General features: G+C 38.1%; 1 protein-coding gene across 9 annotated transcripts in view; it reads left to right on the top strand.

The window, feature by feature from the left end:
* The window catches only part of TP63 (tumor protein p63), a gene marked incomplete at both ends in the record, with an annotated part of 209,989 nt that overhangs the window by 120,782 nt on the left and 65,515 nt on the right, over positions 1-23,692 (top strand). For 8 of the 9 annotated variants that reach the window (XM_082624675.1, XM_082624674.1, XM_082624676.1 and 5 more), the window contains one exon: positions 11,231-11,485. The exons of the other annotated variant lie outside the window; for it this stretch is intronic. In XM_082624675.1, coding sequence (XP_082480801.1) covers positions 11,231-11,485 — 255 coding nt within the window. The remainder of the gene's footprint in view (positions 1-11,230; positions 11,486-23,692) is intronic. 9 annotated transcript variants of the gene reach the window in all.

Genomic DNA, 23,692 nt, shown 5'->3' with positions numbered 1-23,692 from the left:
TCTATTGATGGAATCAGAATTAAAAGGAAAACCATTACTCTCTCAAAGGGCAACATCAGATGTTTTGGGAATGGCTTGATTACTTTTAAATAGACCATTTGAGACTCTGTCACCAGACTAAAGTTGAGGACTCCACAAGATCTACACAGAGAGAAATGGTAACACTGGATAAAGTAGAAAGCCCATAATAAGCCTTAGGCCTGGGAAATTATTTCAGTAGATAATCCCAAAGTGCTTGAAAGCCTGAAAATCAGAATAGTGAGAATTCAGAGAAGCTACTTTTCCTGCCTTCTCTCTATACGCCAACTCTACCCCTCAAATATTTATCTTCAGGTCAGATCCTTTCCAGTTTTTAAAGCCTTGCTAGGGGCCTGCTTCACTCTTAAAAATGTCTCAGATTCCACCGCCCCCCCCCCATTCAGAATCACCCGACTTCCTCTGAACTCTTTGTACTTCTCTGTTCCTCCCTCATTGCTCTCCCAGTCTCTGGACTGGAAACTGTTGGAGAGAAGAGGATATGTGGTATTTATCTCTGTATCCTCCCTGGGGTCACCAAATAATGTTCCTGAATGTGACGGAAGCATGCGTTTGTTGCTGCTGCTTGGAGGGTTATCTTCAGATAAAAATATGGCATAAATACCTACAGAAATGGCTGTTGGTAACTGATCTGTGCAGAATGCAAAGCAATTGCACACACTGTACAAGCCTGGCCTCCACCTGGATGTTCTGAATCATATGGTTTTCTCTGACATCTTGTAAGTCTTTTTTTTTTTTTTATGAGTCCAGATATTTATTTCCATTATACTTCAAGTGGTAAGAAAGTTTTTGAAAGAGAGGGCAGTTTACTGAGTAAGGAATGATTGTTCTCTAACAGATGTAAACAGTGTAAAGTGTACTGCTTTCACTTAATTGATTACCCAGGAGGACAGAGAATGTGTTTGATTTTTCTACAAAACGGAACCGATTAGATTTTTATCTTGCTTTGCAGTCACTTTTTAAATGTGTTTACTTGCTTCCACACCATTCCCTTCATTCATTTTGTCTCCTGATGTCTCTCAATCATCACCAGGGATGTGGGTGGTTTGCTCTGGGTGAATAAGCTTGATGATTTGCAAACACTTTCACATTTTATTTTCTATGGTGTTATTACTAAAGGATGCCTGAGAAAACTTTAAGTCATTTTGTTCTTAAACGTGGTGCCTCAGGTTTTTTTTTTTTTTTCTGTCCAAATAAGACACTAATGAGCTGTTGTAATTATTAAACTGATTGATTGATTGTTACTTTCATAATGGGGTAAATAGAATGAAATGAATAGATGAGTGTCTTTTCAAAGTAAGGCATGTCTTTGGCATAGCTGGAAACTTTGGTTTTACTTTGCAGTTAAAAGTGAATCTTGAACACTTCAATGTTACATAAGTCACCATGTCTAATTACAAAACATAGTAAGTCACTGAAAACTTTATCTCAAATAAAATGAAAAGTGTAGCAATCAGCAAAGAACTTGACAAGCAAAAGCAAATTAGAACTTAAAAAACAGTGTTCCTCATTTGAATATGTACAGAATAGTAAGATTGAGTAGTATAGTCCTTATTGCATGTTTTAGTTTTCCATTTGCAAATAAAGGCTAGTGTTTCAACGTGTGTGTGTGTGTGTGTGTGTGTGTGTGTGTGTGTGAGTGTGATAAAGTCTGGGAAATGAAGTCATGAATTTAGACCATTTACAAGAAATGGTTTGTAAGTCTGATAAACTACAATCTCAGTTCCTCAAAACATACTTTTGTAAGCCCTTAATTATGGCATTATTCTAAACTGAATTCTAGCTAACTGGGCAGAAAATCATGGAAATTAGAGAGGGAGGGACCAATTTTGTGGCCTTTCTATCAGAAACTAACATCTTACTCGAGGCTTGTGTCTGGGTGGTTTCTCTGTCCGCAGGAAGTAAATCATTATATGACCACAAAGATTTGTATTCTTATTGCTGACCTAGATGCATGAGAAACAAAATCTAGAATATCAGGTAAGAAACACTGCCTTGGCACAAAAATATGTATGTGTTTGTTTCAAGGAAGTAGAAGCTCATTAATAAACTTCCCAACTAGGTGTGAACTACCAAGTATTACTCATGGCCTTGTGAGTGACAGGACTGGCTATTCTGCTACTAGTTCCCATAACAGCTGAAGCTAAAAGCACAATTCCCACCTACCAGAACAAATCAAAACACAAAGTAAAGGTCACTGAGATTATTTGGAGATGCACTGTAACATTCAAGGGCAATAGTATGTAAAGAGGTGACTCTGATTTGGAGACAGACTTACTTCAGAGTAAAAAAGCAATACTTGTTTGGGTTATAGTTGAGTGAGAACAAAATATACTTTCCGAAGGTGATTTTTATTTTGAAATGTTTTGCGTTTATTCTTTAATATTTGTTGAACACCTACAATGTCCCAGCCATGGTTCCAGATATGATACTCAACACTAAACAGATATCATCTCTCATAATTGTTTAGCAGAGAAGAAGAACATTAAAAGGTACTTATACAGATAATTAATTTTCAATTATAATTATGTGATACAAAGGGGAAAGTTACTGTGCCCTGACCATGTGAAACAAAGAATACCTATCTGGGTCCTCCAGGAAGGCTTTGACTTGGAAATGACATTGAAGCTAAAACTGAAAGATGAGTTGGGAAACAGCCTGCAGGTGCAAAAGACTTGAGGACTGAAAAAGTTTGCCTTTGAAAAACTGAAGGAATGTTATTCTTTAGTGAGCAAAGAGGACGGTTTCAAATAGTATGGGGTAGGGCAGTTTAGAGATTTGAGGCTTGTGTTCTAAGAGATTAGAAACCTGCTCAATGTGTTCAAGCATGAGGGTGACATGATCAGATCTTCAGGGAGTTTCTGGTGCTAGGTCCAAGGAGCTGGGTCTCCAAAAGAATGGCTAAAGTTTTATATCCTGTCTTTAATGAGTGGAAAATATTTTCTTTAGATATAAAATAAGTACACTTTCATTGAGTGTAACTCATTTATCTTTTTCTTTTGAATTTTATTTTATTTTTTTAATACAGCAGGTTCTTATTAGTTATCCATTTTATACATATTAGTGTATATATGTCAATCCCAATCTCCCAATTCATCACACCACCACCAACACACACTACCCCCCACACACACTCCGCCCGCTTTCTCCCCTTGGTGTCCATACATTTGTTCTCTACATCTATGTCTCTATTTCTACCTTGCACACCGGTTCATCTTTACCATTTTTCTAGATTCCACATATATGCATTAACATACGATAATTGTTTTTCTCTTTCTGAATTACTTCACTCTGTATGACAGTCTCTAGGTCCATCCACATCTCTACAAATGACCCAATTTCATTCCTTTTTATGGCTGAGTTATATTCCATTGTATATATGTACCACTTCTTCTTTATCCATTCGTCTGCTGATGGACACTTAGGTTGCTTCCATGTCCTGGTTATTATAAATAGTGCCACAATGAACATTGGGGTGCATGTGTTTTTTGAATTATGGTTTTCTCTGGGTATATGCCCAGTAGTGGAATTGCTGGGTCATATGGTAATTCTAGTTTTAGTCTGTTAAGGAACCTGCATACTATTCTCCATAGTGGCTGTATCAATTTACATTCCCACCAACAGAGCAAGAGGGTTCCCTTTTCTCCACACCCTCTCCAGCATTTATTGTTTGTAGACTTTTTGATGATGACCATTCTGACAGGTGTGAGGTGATACCTCACTGTAGTTTTGATTTGCATTTCTCTAATAATTAGTGATGTTGAGCAGCTTTTCATGTGCCTCTTGGCCATCTGTATGTCCTCTTTGGAGAAATGTCTATTGAGGTCTTCTGCCTATTTTTTGATTTGGTTGTTTGTTTCTTTGCTGTTGAGCTGCATGAGCTGTTTATATATTTTGGAGATTAAACCTTTGTCTGTTGATTCTCTTGCAAATATTTTCTCCCATTGTGAGGGCTGTCTTTTCATCTTGTTTATAGTTTCCTTTGCTGTGCAAAAGCTTTTAAGTTTCATTAGGTCCCATTTGTTTATTTTTATTTTTATTTCCATTACTCTAGGAGGTGGGTCAAAAAAGATCTTGCTGTGATTTATGTCAAAGAGAGTTCTTCCTATGTTTTCCTCTAAGAGTTTTATAGCGTCCCGTCTTACATTTAATTCTTTAATCCATTTTGAGTTTATTTTTGTGTATGGTGTTTGGGAGTGTTGTAATTTCATTCTTTTACATGTAGCTGTCCAGTTTCCCATCACCAGTTATTGAAGAGGCTGTCTTTTCTCCATTGTATATCCTTGCCTCCTTTGTCATAGATTAGTTGACCATACGTGCGTGGGTTTATCTCTGGGAATGTAACTCTTACATAAATATTCCAAGCAGAAATCTGAGTGACTCCAAGTGAAGGATACTTAAGAAAGTGGGTAAATCTCAAGACAGATTTACTGGTTTCACATCTGAGCTCTGTCACTTACTACCCTGAGCACTTAATCTTGTGGAGCTTCAGTTTCCTCATCTGTAAAATATGTATAAAACACGGGCTAATAATTCCACTTAACTCATGAGAATTAAATGAGTAAATATGTGCAAAGCACTTAAGCACTATGAGGAACATAGTAAGGCTCAGAGAGAACTTAGTGGTAGTAGCAGAGGAGGAGGTGTGATAGTAGTATTAGTAATAGCTAAGATTCTTCTCCCAGAGGATTAAAATGTAGATGCTAAATAGGGTTCAGACTTTTTAAATCTTGATTGTCACCATTATTTTATTGAAATTGACATGTCTTCAGTTTCATATCATGGTGAGCAAAACTACCTCCTGTGATAAAACATTAATCACATTTAATCACCCCAGTGTTTTAAGTCATAATTTCTGATATAGTTTAGACAGATACATTATCAAAGTTATGTTTAAATATTTTAAACTCACTTTAAAAACCAGCAAAGCATTATTGATGAGTTCTAAATTTACCATGGTATGCTTTCCATATAGATGGTACAACCCATCACTAAAGATCTCCATTACTGTGTACTTTCTTCTCTTAGCATTACCATATCTGCTTAAAAAACTATTAAGACAGGGATTGTTATAGATTGAAACTTTCCTCAAACACATTTTTGACCCAACTTTAATAAATAACTCCTGGTTCACTTTAAAGAGACTGAAACTCTGTATGCATTTCCCTATTATTTTGATCAAGAATTACTGAATATTAAAATTATACCTTTCTGCTAAGCCCAATGCTTCCTTGGTATGTAATGGTGATGTCAGGTTTTTTTTAGAATTGAGATGTTCTTGATTATAATTTTATTTATTTGTCATTATTACTGAAAGGGAGTACTTAATGAAATCATAGAATTTAAAGTTTATTTTTCCTTAATTGAGCTCTACACAGTGTAATTTAGCTAAATTTGGATTGAGTTCTAACTTCTCTACGTTTCACACTTCCTAACTTTTCAAGTAGTATGGCTAATATTTGTTGACACTGTTGTCTACCTGATTAGCCAACTTTGTATTTATTTGTCTCACCTGCCCTTCTCATCCTTGGCTGGAGCTTTTAGGGAGCTCTCTCCTAAATTATGGAATCTTGGACCTCAGAGGAATCTTGACACTTTGTGTCAGAGCATAACACATTCTAGTAAGCTCTTTGCAGGCTGTTTTTCTAGGTTTGTGGGTTTTAATGCTTTATTTTTACATTTTGTTCATTATAAGGTATGAGTATATTTTACCTCCACTCACTTTCTAGGATCATTTGGAAGACAAAAGAAGTGAAATATTTTATATCTAACAAAACCTGGTTTTGAGAAAAACGTGATGCTAAATACATTCTTAAGGTGAAAAGATGGTGTTTTAATTTAACATTAGAATACAAATATCTTCTTGACCTCAAATGAAGCACATTCAATCAATTGTGTTTAATTCTAGCATAGAACAAACCATCATTCTTTGAGGTGAGGCAGGTGGTAGAAGACTAAAAAATGACAAGCATTTCTCCCTCAGGCAGTGCTTGTTTAAAAGTCACTATTCTGCCAATATTTGGGGATAAAAATGTAGTACTGTCTGCTAGAGCATAATCCAATGGAGGCTTTGCAAAGCCAGGGTCATGAAGAAAGCTGTTTTCTTTTCCCAGGAGGGGCTTTAGAGTGTTCAGAAAGCTCCTCCATGAAGGCCGAGGTGAAAGGTTATATTAGCTGAGGAAACTATATACGCTGCCTGAAATAATTTGGATTCGTAAGTTTGGTCTGGCAAATCTGTATGAAGAAAAAAAAAGTTATTTCATTTTTTGAAAGCAATCTCATGACATTATTTTTACATGGTATTGTAGATGAGAATGGTCATCCCTAGAAAAATGTTAGAACTGGTGCACCATTTATGTTTGATCATCAGATTCAATCTCCTCAATTTTATACAGATTTTACTTTATAGGAAACTAAGGTCCAGGTTGTTTAAGTACGTTGTCCAGGGGTAGATGGCAAATTAGTGGCAGTGTTGGGCCTTAAACCCCATGTTACCCAAGTCTAAGTTCAGAGTTCTTCTGCATTACTAGAGTCCATTCACGAATAAAAGGAGCACTGAAGAATGTTTAATTCCCTAGCCTCCTCTAACAGTCAGTCAAGGACTATAAATATAATTTTTTTCAAATGAAATTTGGGCAAGTTATTGTTTCCTGTGACAAGGATCCATTTGAATTAAGGTAAATAAATTGATTATATGTTTCCAAAGTAACCTCTCCTATGCCTGATATGGTCTGCATTCCCATTTTTTATTAATCTCTTGCCATATATTATTGACTATCGTTGCCACAAATTAGCTATTACAGATAGTAATATCTAGGAAAGGCGAGAAAAAGAACTTATAAAATTTCTCTTACACAGATACATTGGAGGAGAGAGATTTTCAGAAATGCAAATTATATCTATGTGTCTGTTTCATTGCACTGGTCATATGACTTGATTGGAATTCTTTTTTGATGTTAAATTATTTTACAGGAAAGTAATTACAGAGTCAACTTTAAGTAGGTATAAACCCAGGTTTATATTCAATATGAATTCAGTATTAAGTTTTGTTTACAGTGGTATATACTGATATACATTATTGCTGAGGTGATGAGAAGAAAATTCAGGCCCACAATATATGCAGAATTTAAGATCATTAAACAGTGTAATCCAGGAAGAAAAACAAAATGAAACTAAAGGAACTGCATTTATATAGTACGCTTTTAAAACAACGACCAGTCAGGAGAAATCTCTATTCTTTATTGCCATTTTAATTCTAATCATCAAAACTGAAGAAATAAATCAGTCTGTAGATGACTATGGGTATGAGAAAGAACTTACTTACCGGAGGAGAAAAACAAACAACAAGGAAACCCTCTTTCTATATTTGGGAATGGTAGTTATACTTGCTCTTTCCTAATGGTGAAAGCAGGCAGTTTGAGATTCAGCCCCTGGGTATCCCTACACTTGCCATACCAGCTCCATGTTTTAGAGCACCCCCCAGGGTGTTCTGTGATTACCCAGAGTATATGAAGTTTCTGTGACCAAGGCGTGTTTTATCCTTTCTGTGGGCAGATCAGCTAGTTTGTGATGAAGCTGAATACATTTCAGCTACAGATGTTGGTAATTTTCTAGAGTCCAGGCAGTGTCTTCTATTTCAAAGTTATTTTATAGGAAATGAAACATCTGTTCAAATTCAAAGGAAATCCACTGTTTTACTTTATCAGGCTTATAATAGATATCAGGGAAATCGTGTTCATTTTCACCTTTTATATGTTGTGGAGAAAAAACTGTCTCCTCTTTCAGACGTGATAAGGTAGATATACAACACTGTTCATTCATTCACTGAGTCCCTATAGAGTATGTTAAGGTTATTCGAACATCAAGATACCTTGTTATTACAAAGGGATAATCTACTTCCTATTACATTTCAAATGTTCTAATAGCTTTTGTTGCATAAGAAACACATGGGACACAGAGGACCCCACAGAGTTCTTCTCAGGGCACTTTTTGGTACTCATACGAGTGTCATGTTCTAACTGCGGAGACTATTTTACTTGTCATCATAAATAGGCATAACAGTAGCATTCCAGCATAACACAAATTTCTCCCTTCTGTGTTTATGGAATTACTGAAGTAAACAAAGAGTACAGGTACTACTTCCTTCATCCCACCAGCTTCACTTTGGTGGAAAAGAAGAAATAAATATTATTCACATTAACCTGGCACAGAGCTAGCTTCATAGGCTGCAAAGTGTGCAGTCATGAAAGGGTCCTGTGCTTTGTTTAATGTTCTGCTGTCACCATTATGAAACTTAGTAATTTATGAACAAGAGGCCCTGTGTTTTCATTTTGCAATGGGCGCTGTGAATTATTTTGCTGGTCCTACCAACCTAACACTTGTTCTTCTTGGCTATGCTGGTCTGCCCTCTGCCTCTAATTGTACTTTGTCAACATGTCCACTCTCTTCAAATCTAAGAAATAAGCAAATAAGAAACTTTTTTGGTCGTTGTCAACTAAATGTTTTTAAAATTAACTTCAAAAGTACTAATTCCTATGGCAGGTTTATGATATATTTTTAATAAGGCCATGGAAAGTCTGCAAGTAGATTTCTAATCATACAATTCTTACTTTGGTGGGTTTGTTGCTGTGTGTTTCAGGCTAGTTAATTCAAAGTTAGTGTTGGTTGTATGCTTTTTTTAAAAAAGACAATTGAGTATACTACTTAGCTTTTGTTTCTTTAAAGTAAAATTTGAGGAAAGCTTAAAATGAAATATTTTTTTGCATTTTTATCTTGAATAGTCAGCAGCTCTTTGCCCAAACCTGAGAAATCTAGTTTTACATTATATAAATTGAGGCGTCAGCACTGGAAGCAAATCCTATTGTGAAGTAAAATATTTCACCCTAACTTTTTGGGATTAAAAATTATGGCATGTAAAAGCATAGCCATCAACACCTATTAATGGCTTTAAATAGAGTTTCTGCTTCTTTGGTGCCACCCAATATGTTCAGTCTCACTGCTGTCCCAGGGACGTCATCTTTGTACCCCTGAGGTAAATGGAGTTTCCATTTCTCTTATGTCCTTCAAGAAGCACTGAGTGTTTACTCACTGGCTTTTAAAGCCGGGTCCCCAAACTTTTCTCTTTACATTTATTGGAAAAAAAAACTCAAAGGGCCATGTTTCTTTGTTCTCCTCCAAGCGCACAATTAGCTGAAGTTCCATTCTGTGTAGCTAGAAGGAGGAGGAAAGGGTTGGCCCAACAGGCTTTTTACTGCCTGTGAGAAAGTGCTTGGCGAATTTCTTTGTCCCTTTTGTCAGGGGCGGCTACCTCCCTAATTGTACAGCTCTAGGGAAGCACGCGCCTCTGGGAGCATTATCTGATTCCTACAGGACGCTCAGGAGTGCTTTGTATACTGACCCTTAACTTGAACACAAATAATAATTTCAATCCCCTTTCTAGGCTGTTGCCGCAGGCTTGGACACCTAAGAGCTTTCATTCAGCCAGGGGTGTGGACGCCTTCGTCCGGGCCTCAGGTTTTAGTTTTCTCTCTCACAGCTGTCTCACCTGCAGTTTGCCTCACCTGTCAAGAGGGGAAGCTAAACATGGAGGACAGGCCTAGGAGCTGTGGAAGTCAGAGGGGAGGGAAGGCGAGACTAACAGCTGCTCTTGTCAGCAGGGGGATAAGTGTAAAGAGATTAATAGTTATTTGAAGAGCAAATGGGGACATGGCATCCGGCAGTGGAATGCGAATGCATACGTGTAATGGAATGGGCATGCAACCGTTAACATTTAGACAGATGCTCTCTGGACTGAATGGAATGGCAGAGTCCTTTCTCCTCCCCGTGTGAAATACTTAAAGTTTAGTAAAATCATTTTCTTACACTTAAAGTTGAATTAAAATTGTTTTCAAGCATCCATTTCTTTGTGAGTTTGTTCTTCTCTGTAGTTTGACTTAATCTGGGACTCTGTTATATTTCAGTTGAAGAGCCAGACTCCTCATTTCCTTTATAAAATATGTACCCACAGGACTGCCTTCTTCTTTTTGCTTTTGGTTTGTTTTCCTGTTGCTAACTTGAAGAAGCAGTGAGGTTTCCACGTGTCAGAAGATTTCACAAAGGGAAAATGGTACACAGGCTGGTGGCCCCTTCTGGAAATGTGTCCAATTTGACTCAGGAATGACTTGAATTACCTTATCAGGCTGACGGGTGTGATGGTGTTGGCAGGGCCCTGGACTTGGAATCGGAAGATTTGGTTTCAAAATCCCTACTCTTTGCTTATTAGCTGATGCTTGAGCAAATCACTTCCCCTCTCTGATAGTAATACAGTAAAGATTTTTTGCCGATGAAATGAGAAGTTAAATCATTCTTCCCATAAACATCTTATTGAATACCTACTTGGTGCTGGTTTTCCTAGAAGAAATAAAACACCTGGCAGAGAAGCTATATGAATTAATGGACTTCTGAATTTTTTCAAACATAGAATTTTAATCATAACTAGATGCTATTTCTCTTACACATGTTCTACTTTAGAAAATAGTAAACTGCCACAAAGAAAATGAAAAAACAGATGAAAAATTAGGCTGTTTAGATGGTCTGCTAGCATGTAACCTTTTAAAATATACAGTTGCCTCTCCCTATCCCTGCTACTCATTTCCCTCCAGTCTTCAGGAATCCAGTCCCTGGGGGCAAGTCGGTACCCTGAGAGAGAATTTAGAATGATGACTAAAAGGAAATTTGGAGGACAACTGATTTTTCTCAGTAAACAATTTGATGCTTAAGTCTCCTCTAGAACATATCTATCCAGTGGTCTTTTTCATTCTGAATACCAGGACAGAAGAAGAAGAAGAAAAAAATAGCAGTCAGTATTCATTTATTTTAAAGAATTCATAAGCAGCTACAGAGCACTGGCACTTCTTGCCCAGTTTGGGAATGAGCACATAATCCACTTTCAAATGCTCTCGGGGAGACCGCAGTCTCCAAAGGTTGCCCGTGAAGCTCTGTGAACTGTGCAGGTCATTACAAAACATACACACGCCTGGGGTTTCTCTTGGTGTTTTCGAGCTATGCATGACAAATCGGTCATTTTCCCTTGAGTGCGAAGTGTTGCAGACGTGAGGTGGAACTCTGTAGAAGGCACTCACCAAATGATACCTTTTTGGCAGCAAGGATCTGCAGCTTAAATGGCTAATGTGGGGGGTTTCTGGGTGTCCCGCAGCCACAGTACACGAACCTGGGGCTCCTGAACAGCATGGACCAGCAGATCCAGAACGGCTCCTCGTCCACCAGTCCCTACAACACAGACCACGCGCAGAACAGCGTCACGGCGCCCTCGCCCTACGCACAGCCCAGCTCCACCTTCGACGCCCTCTCGCCTTCGCCCGCCATCCCCTCCAACACCGACTACCCGGGCCCACACAGCTTTGACGTGTCCTTCCAGCAGTCCAGCACCGCCAAGTCCGCCACCTGGACGGTAAGAGCACCGGGCGCCCATGTGTCCTTGAACCTGATCCCCAAATACAAGGGTCTTCTCCATCACCCCTCCCCCCCCACCCCCGGCTCTCTCCCCCATCAAAGCTTAGAGCTCCATATTGAATGGTGCAAAATTTCTCCCTGTCCTCTAAGGACATTTTGGTTTGGAATATTCAACACTGACCCAGAGAGAGAGAAAGTGCCATTTAGCAGGAACAGCCCTGACCTGGGAACCAAACTCCTGTGTTCTGGCTGGCTCCTAGCAATTTCAGTGGATACGTTCTAGCCTGCCTCACGCTGTTGGGAGGTCCTTTGTGTGAAAGACTTTTTTTGGAAAAACGTAAAGCATTACGCCAATGGAAAATACCGTAATCGTAGGATATGTGTTTGCGGTCTGCAGAATGTAGGCGTTACCAGTCTCATTATTTTGAAAAAATAAATGTCCCAGTAAGGTGCGATTTAAAAAAAAAAAAAAGAATAAAATCACAAACACAGTGTAAAAAGAAATTAAGATCTCATCTATTAAGGAAGGGTTAAATTTGTGCATGTGGGTTCTATAACATGATTCATAATTTATTGATACATATATATCTATTACATGTAGAAGCAAGTTTCCCTCCCCAAATCCTCCTAAACTACACATTAGGGGCCTAAATTAGCTTCAAAGAGATTCTGATGAAAAATGTTGAAAAAATCTTATATATAACTTTTCTAAGAAAACATGGAAATACTTTTAAAAATTAAAAAAGCTACAAGAATGTTGATTCTATTCCAGAGTTTATTTTATTATAACATGAATAAAGCTTAAACATAAGGGAGGAAACCTATAAGACTGGTTTTAACTGGTTGATCAAGGAATGCCCAAGACCAAAGTGACACACATTTTGTCAAAGAATTTAATGTTTACCGAGATTATAGAAATGCTTCCAAACATCATCGTCTTGTTGAGAAGTAGCTTTCAAATTGTTTTAACAGATTTTTCCCTCTTTGGCAAATAGTTTTCTTTAGAAATAATTTCTCTTTGTATGTTACAGTATCCAGGCTTTTCTCCAGTTGTACAGAGTTTATAAAATAATCTGCATTAGTAACACTAAATTCCAACATAATTTCACACATGTCCCCTCATTTTGACCTCACTTTTTTGTGAGCTAGGTAGGGCACATTTCACAACTCCCACTTTACTAGTGAGGAGAGCTGAAAGAACATGGGGATTCAGTGGCATCCCTAAAGTTACAGAGACTTTTGTGTAGCTGGTCCTATTTCTGATTCTACTACCCTCCTCCCACTAGATTATGTCCTTTCTTTTTCTTTTCACCATTTCACATCAGGATGTCCCATAATTGTCTAAAAATTTATCTTAGTGCTTTTCTTTCATGGTTTGAGAAGCGGTTCTGTCATGGTTCATATTTCAACCATAAAGTAGAAGTGTTAGCTTAAAACTTGATCTCTCTTCCATGTGCTTTTTTTAATCAATCGTGTCATACTATTTAGTCTCTTTTATATTAATAATTGTGGAGGTGGACACTCCAGGTGAGTAAACTTAGAGTAAACTTAAAGATATATTGGTTGATTGATCTAAGTAATATCTTGCTGAAGAACCACTAAAATAACCATTTTATAAATGGAGCACTGATGTGTTTTTGAATAGGGGCCACACCAATTGGATGTTTACAATCACTGAACTTCAAAGCTAACAGTTTTTCATCTGACATTTGCAGAGCTCTACTATATTAAGAGAGCACATCTGAGGGACATTGGGCATGTTGGGGCCACTAAATGAAGAATCAATGCCCTCCTACAATGGCTTAAGAACCTTGGGGATGGAACAGGATGGAACATCAATCTTTCCTCCTCCCCCCTCCCTCCCCACCTCCTCATACAGAAGTCTTAATGCTTTTTTTCAGTTTTAGTGCAATTTTGAACCATCTTCCATCAAATCCCCCCTCTCAGAGAGGTACACTGTCTCAAAAAAAGAAAGGTTGGGGATACCTACGTAAGTGGTAGGTTAAAAGTAAAGAAAATGGGGCTTCCCTGCTGGTGCAGTGGTTAGGAATCCGCCTGCCAGTGCAGGGGACATGGGTTCAAGCCCTGGTCCAGGAAGATCCCACATGCTGCAGGGCAACTAAGCCCGTGTGCCACAACTACTGAGCCTGTGATCTAGGGCCTGCGAGCCACAGCTACTGAGCCCACGAGCCACAACTGCTGAGCCTGTATGCCACAACTACTGAAGCCTGTGCCTAGAGCCCATTCTCCACAACAAGAGAAGCCACCAAAATGAGAAGCCCGTGCACCGCAACGAAGAGTAGCCCCCGCTTGCCACAACTAGAGAAAGCCAGCACGAAGCAACAAAGACCCAACACAGCCAAAAATAAATAAATAAATAAATAAATAAATAATTTAATTTTTTTAAAAGTAAAGAAAATGTTTTGTAGAGTACCCTAGTAAAATTTCCTTACATGTGACAGCAATGGTATCAGGACCCTGAAAAAGAGGTAAGCACTGTGGTGATGGGAAAGAGCATCTCTTGGGAGCCAGAAAACCTGGATTCTCACTGTGATCATCCTCATGACCTTAGCCAAGTCACTTCATCTTTCTAGAATTCAGTCTGTGCCTCTGATGAGGATGAATGGGGTGAAAACTACTTCTTTTCCTTAAGATGAGATAGTATTATTAATCAACATAGTTTTTAGAAGAACTTAGCTTCTAATCAGTTCATTTGCCTGCCATTAATAAGTGACCTTGGTTAAGCTGGTTTTCCTTTCTTAGGTTTCTGTTCAGTTGTCTACACTGTATGCTATAGATATTACAGAATAAAATGATTGAATTAGATGTCCATTCCATCCTACTAGTGTATCACATGGTATTTATATTTTTATTCATGTTCTTTCCTGTTCACAATTAGACTTATTTTAGGCCCAGCTACATTTTGTCTAAATCCAGCACATTTGAACATTTGTTTGCGTAACTCCTGAGATCACCTAAAAATATGTAAATTCTTAACCATGGACACCAGTGTCTTATACATAGCAGCACCTAACTCTTTGAGCCAAATTATATATCCTCACACTTATACACAGATCTCACATTTTTAAGTGTTCTCTCCTGCGACTTGGAGCCTCAGAACCAAGGCTGTTACCCCTTTTTAGAAATGAGGAAACTTCGAGAAGTAAAGGTTACATGGCTGATCACCAGTCAGGTAAATAGAGGAACCCAGGCCTCTCTCCCTCCCAGTTCAAGTCTCTCCACCATCTTATCTAGACTATCTTTCTCTTGATTGACAGAAGGAGATACAGACACTCACAGGCCCTGTGTAGTATGGAGTGAAGCCACCTGACAAAGGACATTTTTTATGCTACATTATACAACACCCATTTCTTAGGCATCTGTGCATTTTAAAGCAATCTTTCAAAATAAAAACACTATATTTTCAAAACTGCCCACAAACTGGAAGCAGCAAAAGCAGCTGTTATTAAGAAACGTCACATGTACCTCATAGTCTTCTGGTAATTCTTTAGTAAGAACTTTGTTAGTACCATTTTATCACTTGTCATCCTTTTGTGTTGTTTTCTCTTATTTTTTTTTTTTAATTTTTATTTTGTTTCTGGTATGCGGGCCTCTCACTGTTGTGGCCTCTCCCATTGCGGAGCACAGGCTCTGGACACGCAGGCTCAGCGGCCATGGCTCACAGGCCCAGCCACTCCCCGACATGTGGGATCTTCCCTGACCGGGGCACGAACCCGTGTCCCCTGCATTGGCAGGCGGACTCTCAACCACTGTGCCACCAGGGAAGCCCTGTTTTCTCTTTTAATTTCAGGTTTTACTAAGAGTCACTGCCAAAATATAATTAATATATTTAAAGTATATACAAATATTTCCTTTGCTTTCTCTGTTTCCAATAACGAATGTGTGCTCCCAGTTCCATAAAAATATGGTATCTATTTTAAAATTCTTCCAATGAAATAAAGTGAAGAGCAATGACATTCTTCCATATTCTCTTTCTCTCTCTCTCTCTCTCTCTCTCTCTCACACACACACACACACACACACACACACACACACAGTCACACCCAAACCAACACAGAATTTAGGGCTTGGGTTTCAGATTTTCTTCTTATTTCCACGGTGTAATTGTTACTTACTGATAGAGGCCTAACATTTAATATAATACAGTGCTGGTCTAGCATTATAGCTGGAACTCATAAGCCACAGGCCAGTTGACAGTATGGTAATTTTGAAATGGCAAGAAGCTTAGGTGCAGATTTCAACCCTTAAACTTACTAGCAGCATCTGGACCTGCTCAGAGAGTTCAATCTCTTTGAACTTGACTTTTTCCACCTACAAATAGGGATGTTCATACTTTCCTATTGTAAGGATTACATGCCACATGTAGGTGCACCTATCAGCACCTGGCTAGTCATAGGCATACATGTGTTTACTGAGTCTGAATTTGAATTCCTTTGCTTCACGAGCTTATTATAGTTTTGTTGAGGGTTCAGTTGTGCCGCAAGTAATAATTTGAGAGAATGCAAAGCAAAATGTCTTCTACCTTTTTTTTTCTTAGTGCTTTTGGGTTATTAGCATGCATACTCCAGCCCCACAGGACTGTGATATTACCCACTACTCAAATATGCGAATAGATGGCATAGGATGATATCAGGCCCTCCCATATGCAGACTTCTGCAGGCTGGCCGAGCTGTTTTCCTAAGTCTGTCCAAGCAGATATAGGCTCTCCTTGCTGGCATTAGGAAAGGTCTTTTCCAGCTTTAAGAACCTGTTGAATTCCAGCATTTATTTCTCATTTATGGGGATGTCCTTTTTTTTTTTTTTTTTTAATTCTCTGTGTTAAATAAAGAATAGCAGTGGTTTTGTGGTGGCAAAAGTATTGGAGGCAACCTACACACTCACCAGTTGGGAACTGGTTCCATAAATTGTGGCATATCCACATGACAGATTACTCGATGGCCCTTCAGAAGAATCAGAGGTACCGATCTGGAATGCTTTTGGAGTTGCTGATGAAGATGAGATAAGCCTTCTACGGCACCTACTTGAGCTTTGAGAGGACTGGTAAGGACACTACTTCTGGGGGCAAAGTACTTTTTTTGCTGGACTCCAGGGACAGGGCTTTTTTTGTGTGTGAATATAGATCAGTCTGTCTTGATTATCAGCCTCACACACCTTTACAGTTTGAGAGCTGTTTTCCCCACAACCCAGGACACACGGTGTAATCTGTGTGCAAATACTGGGAAAATCCTCAGGTTAGTGTTTTTCTGTTGTGCTCTCCATCTGAGATAATGACCCTGGACTTTGGACATACATCCCTTTTTGCTCTTGTGATTTTTTTTCCCTTCATAGATGTCAAGGTCTTGTAGGGCAGGCACCTGGACCTAGTGCTCAGAGTCATGTCGAGCATATAGTAAGCCCTTAATAAATATGAAAAAACTTTGTTTTCTCCTTGTGGCCAAAGGAAATAATTGCAGTCCCAAGCAGTATCCCTCCATTCTGACCTTGACTGTTAACTGTCCATTAATTCAATGCCATTTGCCTCCACCCGTGATTTAGAGAGTCCTCTTCCTTTGCCTTTCCTAATCATGCCAGCCTCATGTCGTGTTCAGAGCTTTGAAGATCCTGACTTGAGCAAGTGGAGAGATTAGGGAGGTGGCATTTGAAAGGGGAACAGCCAGTTCCCCGGAGAGTTTCATTGATCCCAGCATATCGGGTCTTGCAAGCTCGCTCCGCTTGGCTCTTCCACAGGCGAGCTGAGATGCCTGCCTGTGGCCCACCCTCCCTGTCATCAGGTTACCTGTAATGTAAGACTTCCAGAAGAAGGCTGCCAGCTCTGCAGAAATCTAATGCAAGCCAGCCCATTGCGTGGCCCTCTGGAATCTTGGGACTCTTAAGAATAGCCCATCAAAGGACATGATGTACGACAAACTTTTCCATGGTGAATATGATTTATCAGCTTCCTTGCACAAAGGAAACACTTCTCTCACCAACCTTGAGCCTTTACTGGGGCTGGTCTTAACTGAGTGGCTGTTAGATTTCATTGCTGAGGAACAGAAGTCAATAGACTTGTCTCTTGCCAGTGGTACGTTTGTTAATCATAACAAGGTTATTTTCACTTCTTGCCAGAGCTATCCTCTAAATCTCCAGAGATACATAAAGAAGTGTCTTTTGTGCTCCTCCCATGATAAAGAAAATAATGACATTGAGCATTGTCACCTGTTATCCAAGCTATTTCTTAGTTGGTGACAGTATTGAGGAAGAATGTCCTAAATAAAGGGTTTGGAGATTCTTGGGGATGGTTCCTGTTACTTATTTAACTCTAGGTTTTGGACTTTAAAGTGAATTTCAATTGTAAGCCATGCTATAGGGGTGTTGTCCCCACATCCAGAGCAGAATAACTTAGCAAGTTTGCCCTAACTTGTTCAAATTAACTCTAGGTTAATGTATTCATGATAAGCCAGTTTCACCTAATCTGATGTTTAGGGCCCTCCCAGACTGTGCTCAGTGATTTCCTGAATCCACGGTAGAGTTTCTATTTAAAGGAAAAAAAAATTATATTTATTGCATCTAATGTTACGAGAACTGACCACTGATTAAGAAGAAATAAATAGCAAATTTAACTAAACTTGCCTTTCTTTTTCTACTACAAAAAGAATAACAGCAACCTCCCTTTTTTCCCCTTCTTTTTCTTTGTCCTGCTCCATTTCCTCTTTCTCCTTCTCCTTCACTTATATTATTATTCATAGTAGTCAATTTGGTTTTGTAGATATTACCAGCCACTTGGTATTTTGTTTTTCCACTGTGGCTTTGGTTTCCCAGAAGGGTGGATTATTATGAGGAGCATTGTGATATAACTAAATTACCATGGAAATTTCCATCAAGAGCAGGGATCCGATCATCAGGCCCATTTCCCTAAAAAATCACTTCCACTAATAATGGACTACCTTGAAGGTGGCAAACCCAAATATCTGTGACACTAGGGGGTAGTGTAAATGAGTCAAATGGTGGGGATGGGGACAGTGGCAAGATGAGCTTACACACCTTCTCTGCAAGGGAATCTGCTTTGCAATTCCACCCTGGTGTCATGGGGGAAGGTAGGGCTGGAGTTAAAAGATTAATTTTTCAAGAGCATCTAGAAACCTGGATTTGCATGTAATATCTCCAGATCTTTAAGTGATATATTCATTAAAAAAAAAAGTTGTAAAAACCACAGACCAAACAAAACAATAGTCAGACTAAAGGCTGTCTTTGCAGTATATTTAACAGTGACAAGGGACAGTTACTTAAAATTTAAATAAAATAACTGGAAACTAGAGCAAGCATCTAAGGAGAAAGTTACAAATAAATATATTCCATTTGGAAATAATAATTCTCTGTTCCTTTCAAAAGTCCTATAGATTGACTGCCCCCTCCCACCCCCTGCAATAAACTAAGCAATACATTATCAAAGTAGATCTTTCTCAGTTTGTTTTTGTGCAGTTAATGACCTTCCTACCATCATATTCCTATAAAATTTTATTTTATAAAATATAATGATCTGCGCATTGGGTCCTTGGCATAAGGAAAGAAACTTCTTTGTTTGTTTTGTTCTATTTATTTATTTATTTATTTATTTATTTATTTATTTATTTTTGGCTGCATTGGGTCTTCGTTGTTGTGCGTGGGCTTTCTCTAGTTGGGGCGAACAGGGGTTACTCTTCGTTGTGATGTGCGGGCTTCTCCTTGCGGTGGATTCTCTTGTTGCAGAGCACAGGGTCTAGGCACGCAGGCTTCAGTAGTTGTGGTGCACGGGATCGGTAGTTGTGGCTTGTGGGCTCTAAAGCACAGGCTTAGTAGTTGTGGCGCGTGGGCTTAGTTGCCCCACAGCATATGGGATCTTCCCGGACCAGAGTTCGAACCGTGTCCTCTGCATTGGCAGGCAGATTCTAACACTACCACCAAGGAAACCCTGTTTTGTTTTAATACTTAGAGAATTTATGGGACTCCATAACTTAACTAAAATTGGCCAAAGCTGTACCCAGAAAAGACAGTGAGATTGAAAGTGCTTCACATCAGTTTTCTCAGCTCACTAACCAATGGCTCATTTGTAATTAGCACATAGAATGTGTGGCAGAACAAAAATTACCAGAAAACTGAGGTATAGACAGAGAATAATGTCATTGTATTTTTCTTGAGCCATTAAAAAATACTATATATCATTCAGCTTGACAGAGATTTCTTCAAGCCAGCCCTGAATGATGGGTGCCATTTATTGCTCTCAGTGTCTTCCCATATGTGAGCTTTACACCTTCTCCTGTTTGCATTCCCTGATATTAGCCATTTCCATAGTGTGATCAAGTCTTGTAACTGTCCCCACCCCCTCCGGTGGAGAAGGGAATATGTATTTTTCTCATGAGAGGTATTTAGCAATCAGCTGTCATGTCATGGGTAAAAGCAACTACATATGAAATAAATCCTCATGGTTTTATATCAGCAGCAATTAGTATGTCTATTAGGTCACTGAAGCCTGAAGGAGGCATGAAATAACATAGCTTTCTGCTCAACAACTTCTAATTTTTTGAAATTAAAGAAAAGTTTATTGTAGAACAGAAAGGAAAATCTTAGACTCTTTGAAGCCCTGCAGATGTCTTGTAGACATGAAATGGTGTTTAGAACAAGGGATCCTGTAATTAGGCACACAGGGCCCTAAAGGTACTGGTCTTAGCAGCCATCTCTCCTGTGGTTTTTAATAAAGATTACGACCCCATCATCACGCTGCCCTCAGCTGAAATTTAAAGGAAATTGAGAGTAGTCAGAGACCCTAGGTCTAATTTACTGTGAGGTGAATTAGGGAGGGATTCTCACTTTACAAATAGAAGCAGCCTTCTCATTTCACTTTGAATCTAATAAGGAAGACGCATGATTTCTTAGTTAAAAAAATAAAACAGTATAATTTGCCACCTTGTTATTTTATTAGAAGGGTCTGAAGAATTGGAATGTAACTTCTAATTGTTTTATGCAGAGTTAATTCTGTGTCTTCAAGTTCATCAAACAGGTGTTCTTTTGTGGGTTACTCATTTAGTTTGCATTTTTGTTTTCCTCTTTATGTTGTTTTACCAGTATCATCTGCACTAAATCTTGTGGAAAATATAACAAATAAGATGAGGACACCATTTCAAAAGACTTTTCTTTTACTTAGAGTGGTTTCCAAGTTGTATTAAGTGGAAAGAATAATGATTGCTTACTTAAGGATCCTCATTTGAATTTGAGAAGTCATCTGACAGGCTCCTGAAGAGTGTGGCTCATTAAGTAGAACACAGAACTCAGAAGGACAACTTGTGGGCACTAAAAAACTCTGTGATCTGGGGAAAGTGACTCAGCTTGTGCTCATCTGTTAAATGGGTATTGTAATATTTACTCGGTAGGATTGCTGTGAGGCTTAATTAAAGTTTACAAAGTACTTTGGGAGCCTGAGAGGTGAAACTCTAAAAACACAGTATGTTATTACCTTAGGATCCTGCATTTCTGTTTTTAGATTTACCTGCATGAATAGTACATCATATCCATGCTTACAATTCAGGCAGTTTTTCGAGGTTTTCCATTTATAAGCAGACACGAAATGAAACAGTATAGATCTATAAGTCCCTAGATATAAATGTAGGATAAATATATATGTTTGCATATGTGTGTATTTTTTTTCTAATGTAAAATAGTTTCTTCTTAAAACATGTTTAATTAGATCCTGTAATTGTTAATCAGATAATTTTTTTCTTAGAGTCTCAGTGTTTTATTGGTAATATTTCAGCAAACCAGTAACAGAGTTTTAAACTGTGATCATTTTGACTAGGTCATTAGAAGAAAAATTTACTTTTTATTAAAAATGCAAAAATAAATACATGTATTTATATAAATACCAATATTTTACACTTGTTGTGTAACAAAGAAGTTAATTTACAATAATTGTAATTTGGGCTTCAAAGCTATTCCTTCTTTCTCTCTCCCCCTTTGCTTACTTTTTTCCTTCTACTCTATCTGTTAATTTGAGATTTTATGAATCTAGAGCCCTAACATTAAACATTATAAATTGGCTCTCTCTCTCTCTCTTTTTTTTTTTTTTTTTACTACTTTGTATTCTTGGAAAAGCAAATTTCATTTTCCCATAAGGACAATGATATAATTATGGATTACGTTTCTGAACAAGAAATTGTCATCAAGTAAGTCATAGATATTATTAACTGTATGTCATAAAAGCAAAGTTCTATAAGCTACGGTAATTGTTTAAAACAGAAAAATGATTCTCGTAGTTCTATAAAATTTGCTTGAATATCTTGTATGCCTTGACATATGTGTGTTAAGTGTGTGTTAAGTTTACTTATAAAATCCTAACAGTTCTTTTTATAAACTTGACTTATCTAAAACTGATATGCTATTGTAATAAACATTTAAATTAACATTTGACAGACCAGAATTTTGATGCATTTGATATGTAACGATTTGAGAAGCCTATGTTTCTCAAGATAAGGGAATTAGAATGAATAGTTACAAAATGTATTCCTTTTGCTAAAAATTATATTCAAAAAATTTCTGTAGTATAAACCATTATTTATTTTAAGACAGTGAATCAATTTTAAAAGATATTATTACCAATTTTGCACGTAAGAAAAGAAAAGAAAAGAAAAACTGGATCCTTTTGAATTTGAAAATAGAGTTTTGGTGTGTGTTTACTATCCCTGCCTGCCACCACACTCTCCAGAGTGGAATGGTCTTGAGAGGAAAAATTGTCCCCCAAAGCAGCTGGTTATGAGAAAGGCTAGGAGCGCTACTGGAGAGAGTTCCATTCCTTTGCATTGGTGATTGATAGTGGAGGTGTTTGAGGACACAAATTGTGTATTAGACCCAGGGTTTGGTGTTTCCCTCTAAACACTATCAATTCAAGTTTATCACCTACCCTCACTCTTCCAACCTTTCTGTATGAAACAATGGAATTAGTGGGGAAGGCCTTTGGGATATGGTGTTTAGTTGGTAATTAGATAAAGCAGATTGCCCAACATGTAAAATACAAAACATTTTCATAATAGAAATTTGGAATAACTTTCTTGTACTTCCAATGCATAGGAAATGTCTCCTGTTGTGATAATTAATAATTCCTTTTTTGAACTAATCCACATAGATAAGTAACCTCTTTTTCCTTTACTTATTCTCACGCCTAGCATGTGTTGAAGTTATACATGTATAAATAAATGCACACTCTTTTTTTTTTTTTTTTTTTTGCGGTACATGGGCCTCTCACTGTTGTGGCCTCTCCCATTGCGGAGCAAGGACGCGCAGGCTCAGCGGCCATGGCTCACGGGCCGAGCCGCTCTGCGGCATGTGGGATCTTCCCGTACCGGGGCACGAACCAGTGTCCCCTGCATCGGCAGGCGGACTCTCAACCACTGCGCCACCAGGGAAGCCCTGCACACTCTTTTTAAATGCTTTAGTCTAACTTTATTCCCTTTGAGTTTAGGAAGACACTTGGCAAATAACTATTTTAATTAGTCTTTCAAGAGAAAATCATCAGCCTCTAAAAGTTACCATGGATAACTCATTCTTTAGGCTTATATTGTTCTTTCATAATATTCACTGGTAATGGATTCTGTTTTATGTTTATCTTCAAAGACTACAGCTTACACTTTTGTATATAATTGTAACAAAGGCATATCTTGCAGGTATTTATATTTTATGTCTGAGAATCATCATATAATTTAACAAATAGTAACTCATTCATGAACTTTTTGGTGTAAAAGTTGGAATGACAAGTGATGAGGAACTTGAGATCTAGGGAAAAAAAGATGTCTCATTCAGCAGCAGAACCAGAAGGAAATATAGACTTCTTCCTGTCTAGTTTCCTACTCATGAAGCAATTAAATATGTAGCTATTTGTATAAGTTTCTATAATGTATTCATATTTCAGAATTGATTTCTTGTCTAGCACTCCACAGTTCTCAGCTATAATGCTTTTCTTTGCATAAAAATTTTAGACGTAGGTGTTAAAAGGTGTAAGAATTGTGCTGGGAACAGTCTTTTTGTTAAGTTTTCATAGAATCTTCTCTCAGCCTCCACCCAAGTGTTATTATCCTCTTAGATACTTTGGGATTAAGAATGGGAATAGAGAGAGGATACTCAAAAGAAAGAACAGGAGAGAGAGGAAGTGAAATGGTTTCTAAGAAAGTAGTGAGTGGATCCT

This window comes from Mesoplodon mirus (genome assembly GCF_964341445.2).
Source record: "Mesoplodon mirus genome assembly, chromosome: 6".
Classification (NCBI taxonomy): domain Eukaryota; kingdom Metazoa; phylum Chordata; class Mammalia; order Artiodactyla; family Ziphiidae; genus Mesoplodon; species Mesoplodon mirus.
The sequence above is the reverse complement of the archived record's forward strand: the minus strand, read 5'-3'. Positions and strand labels throughout refer to the sequence as shown.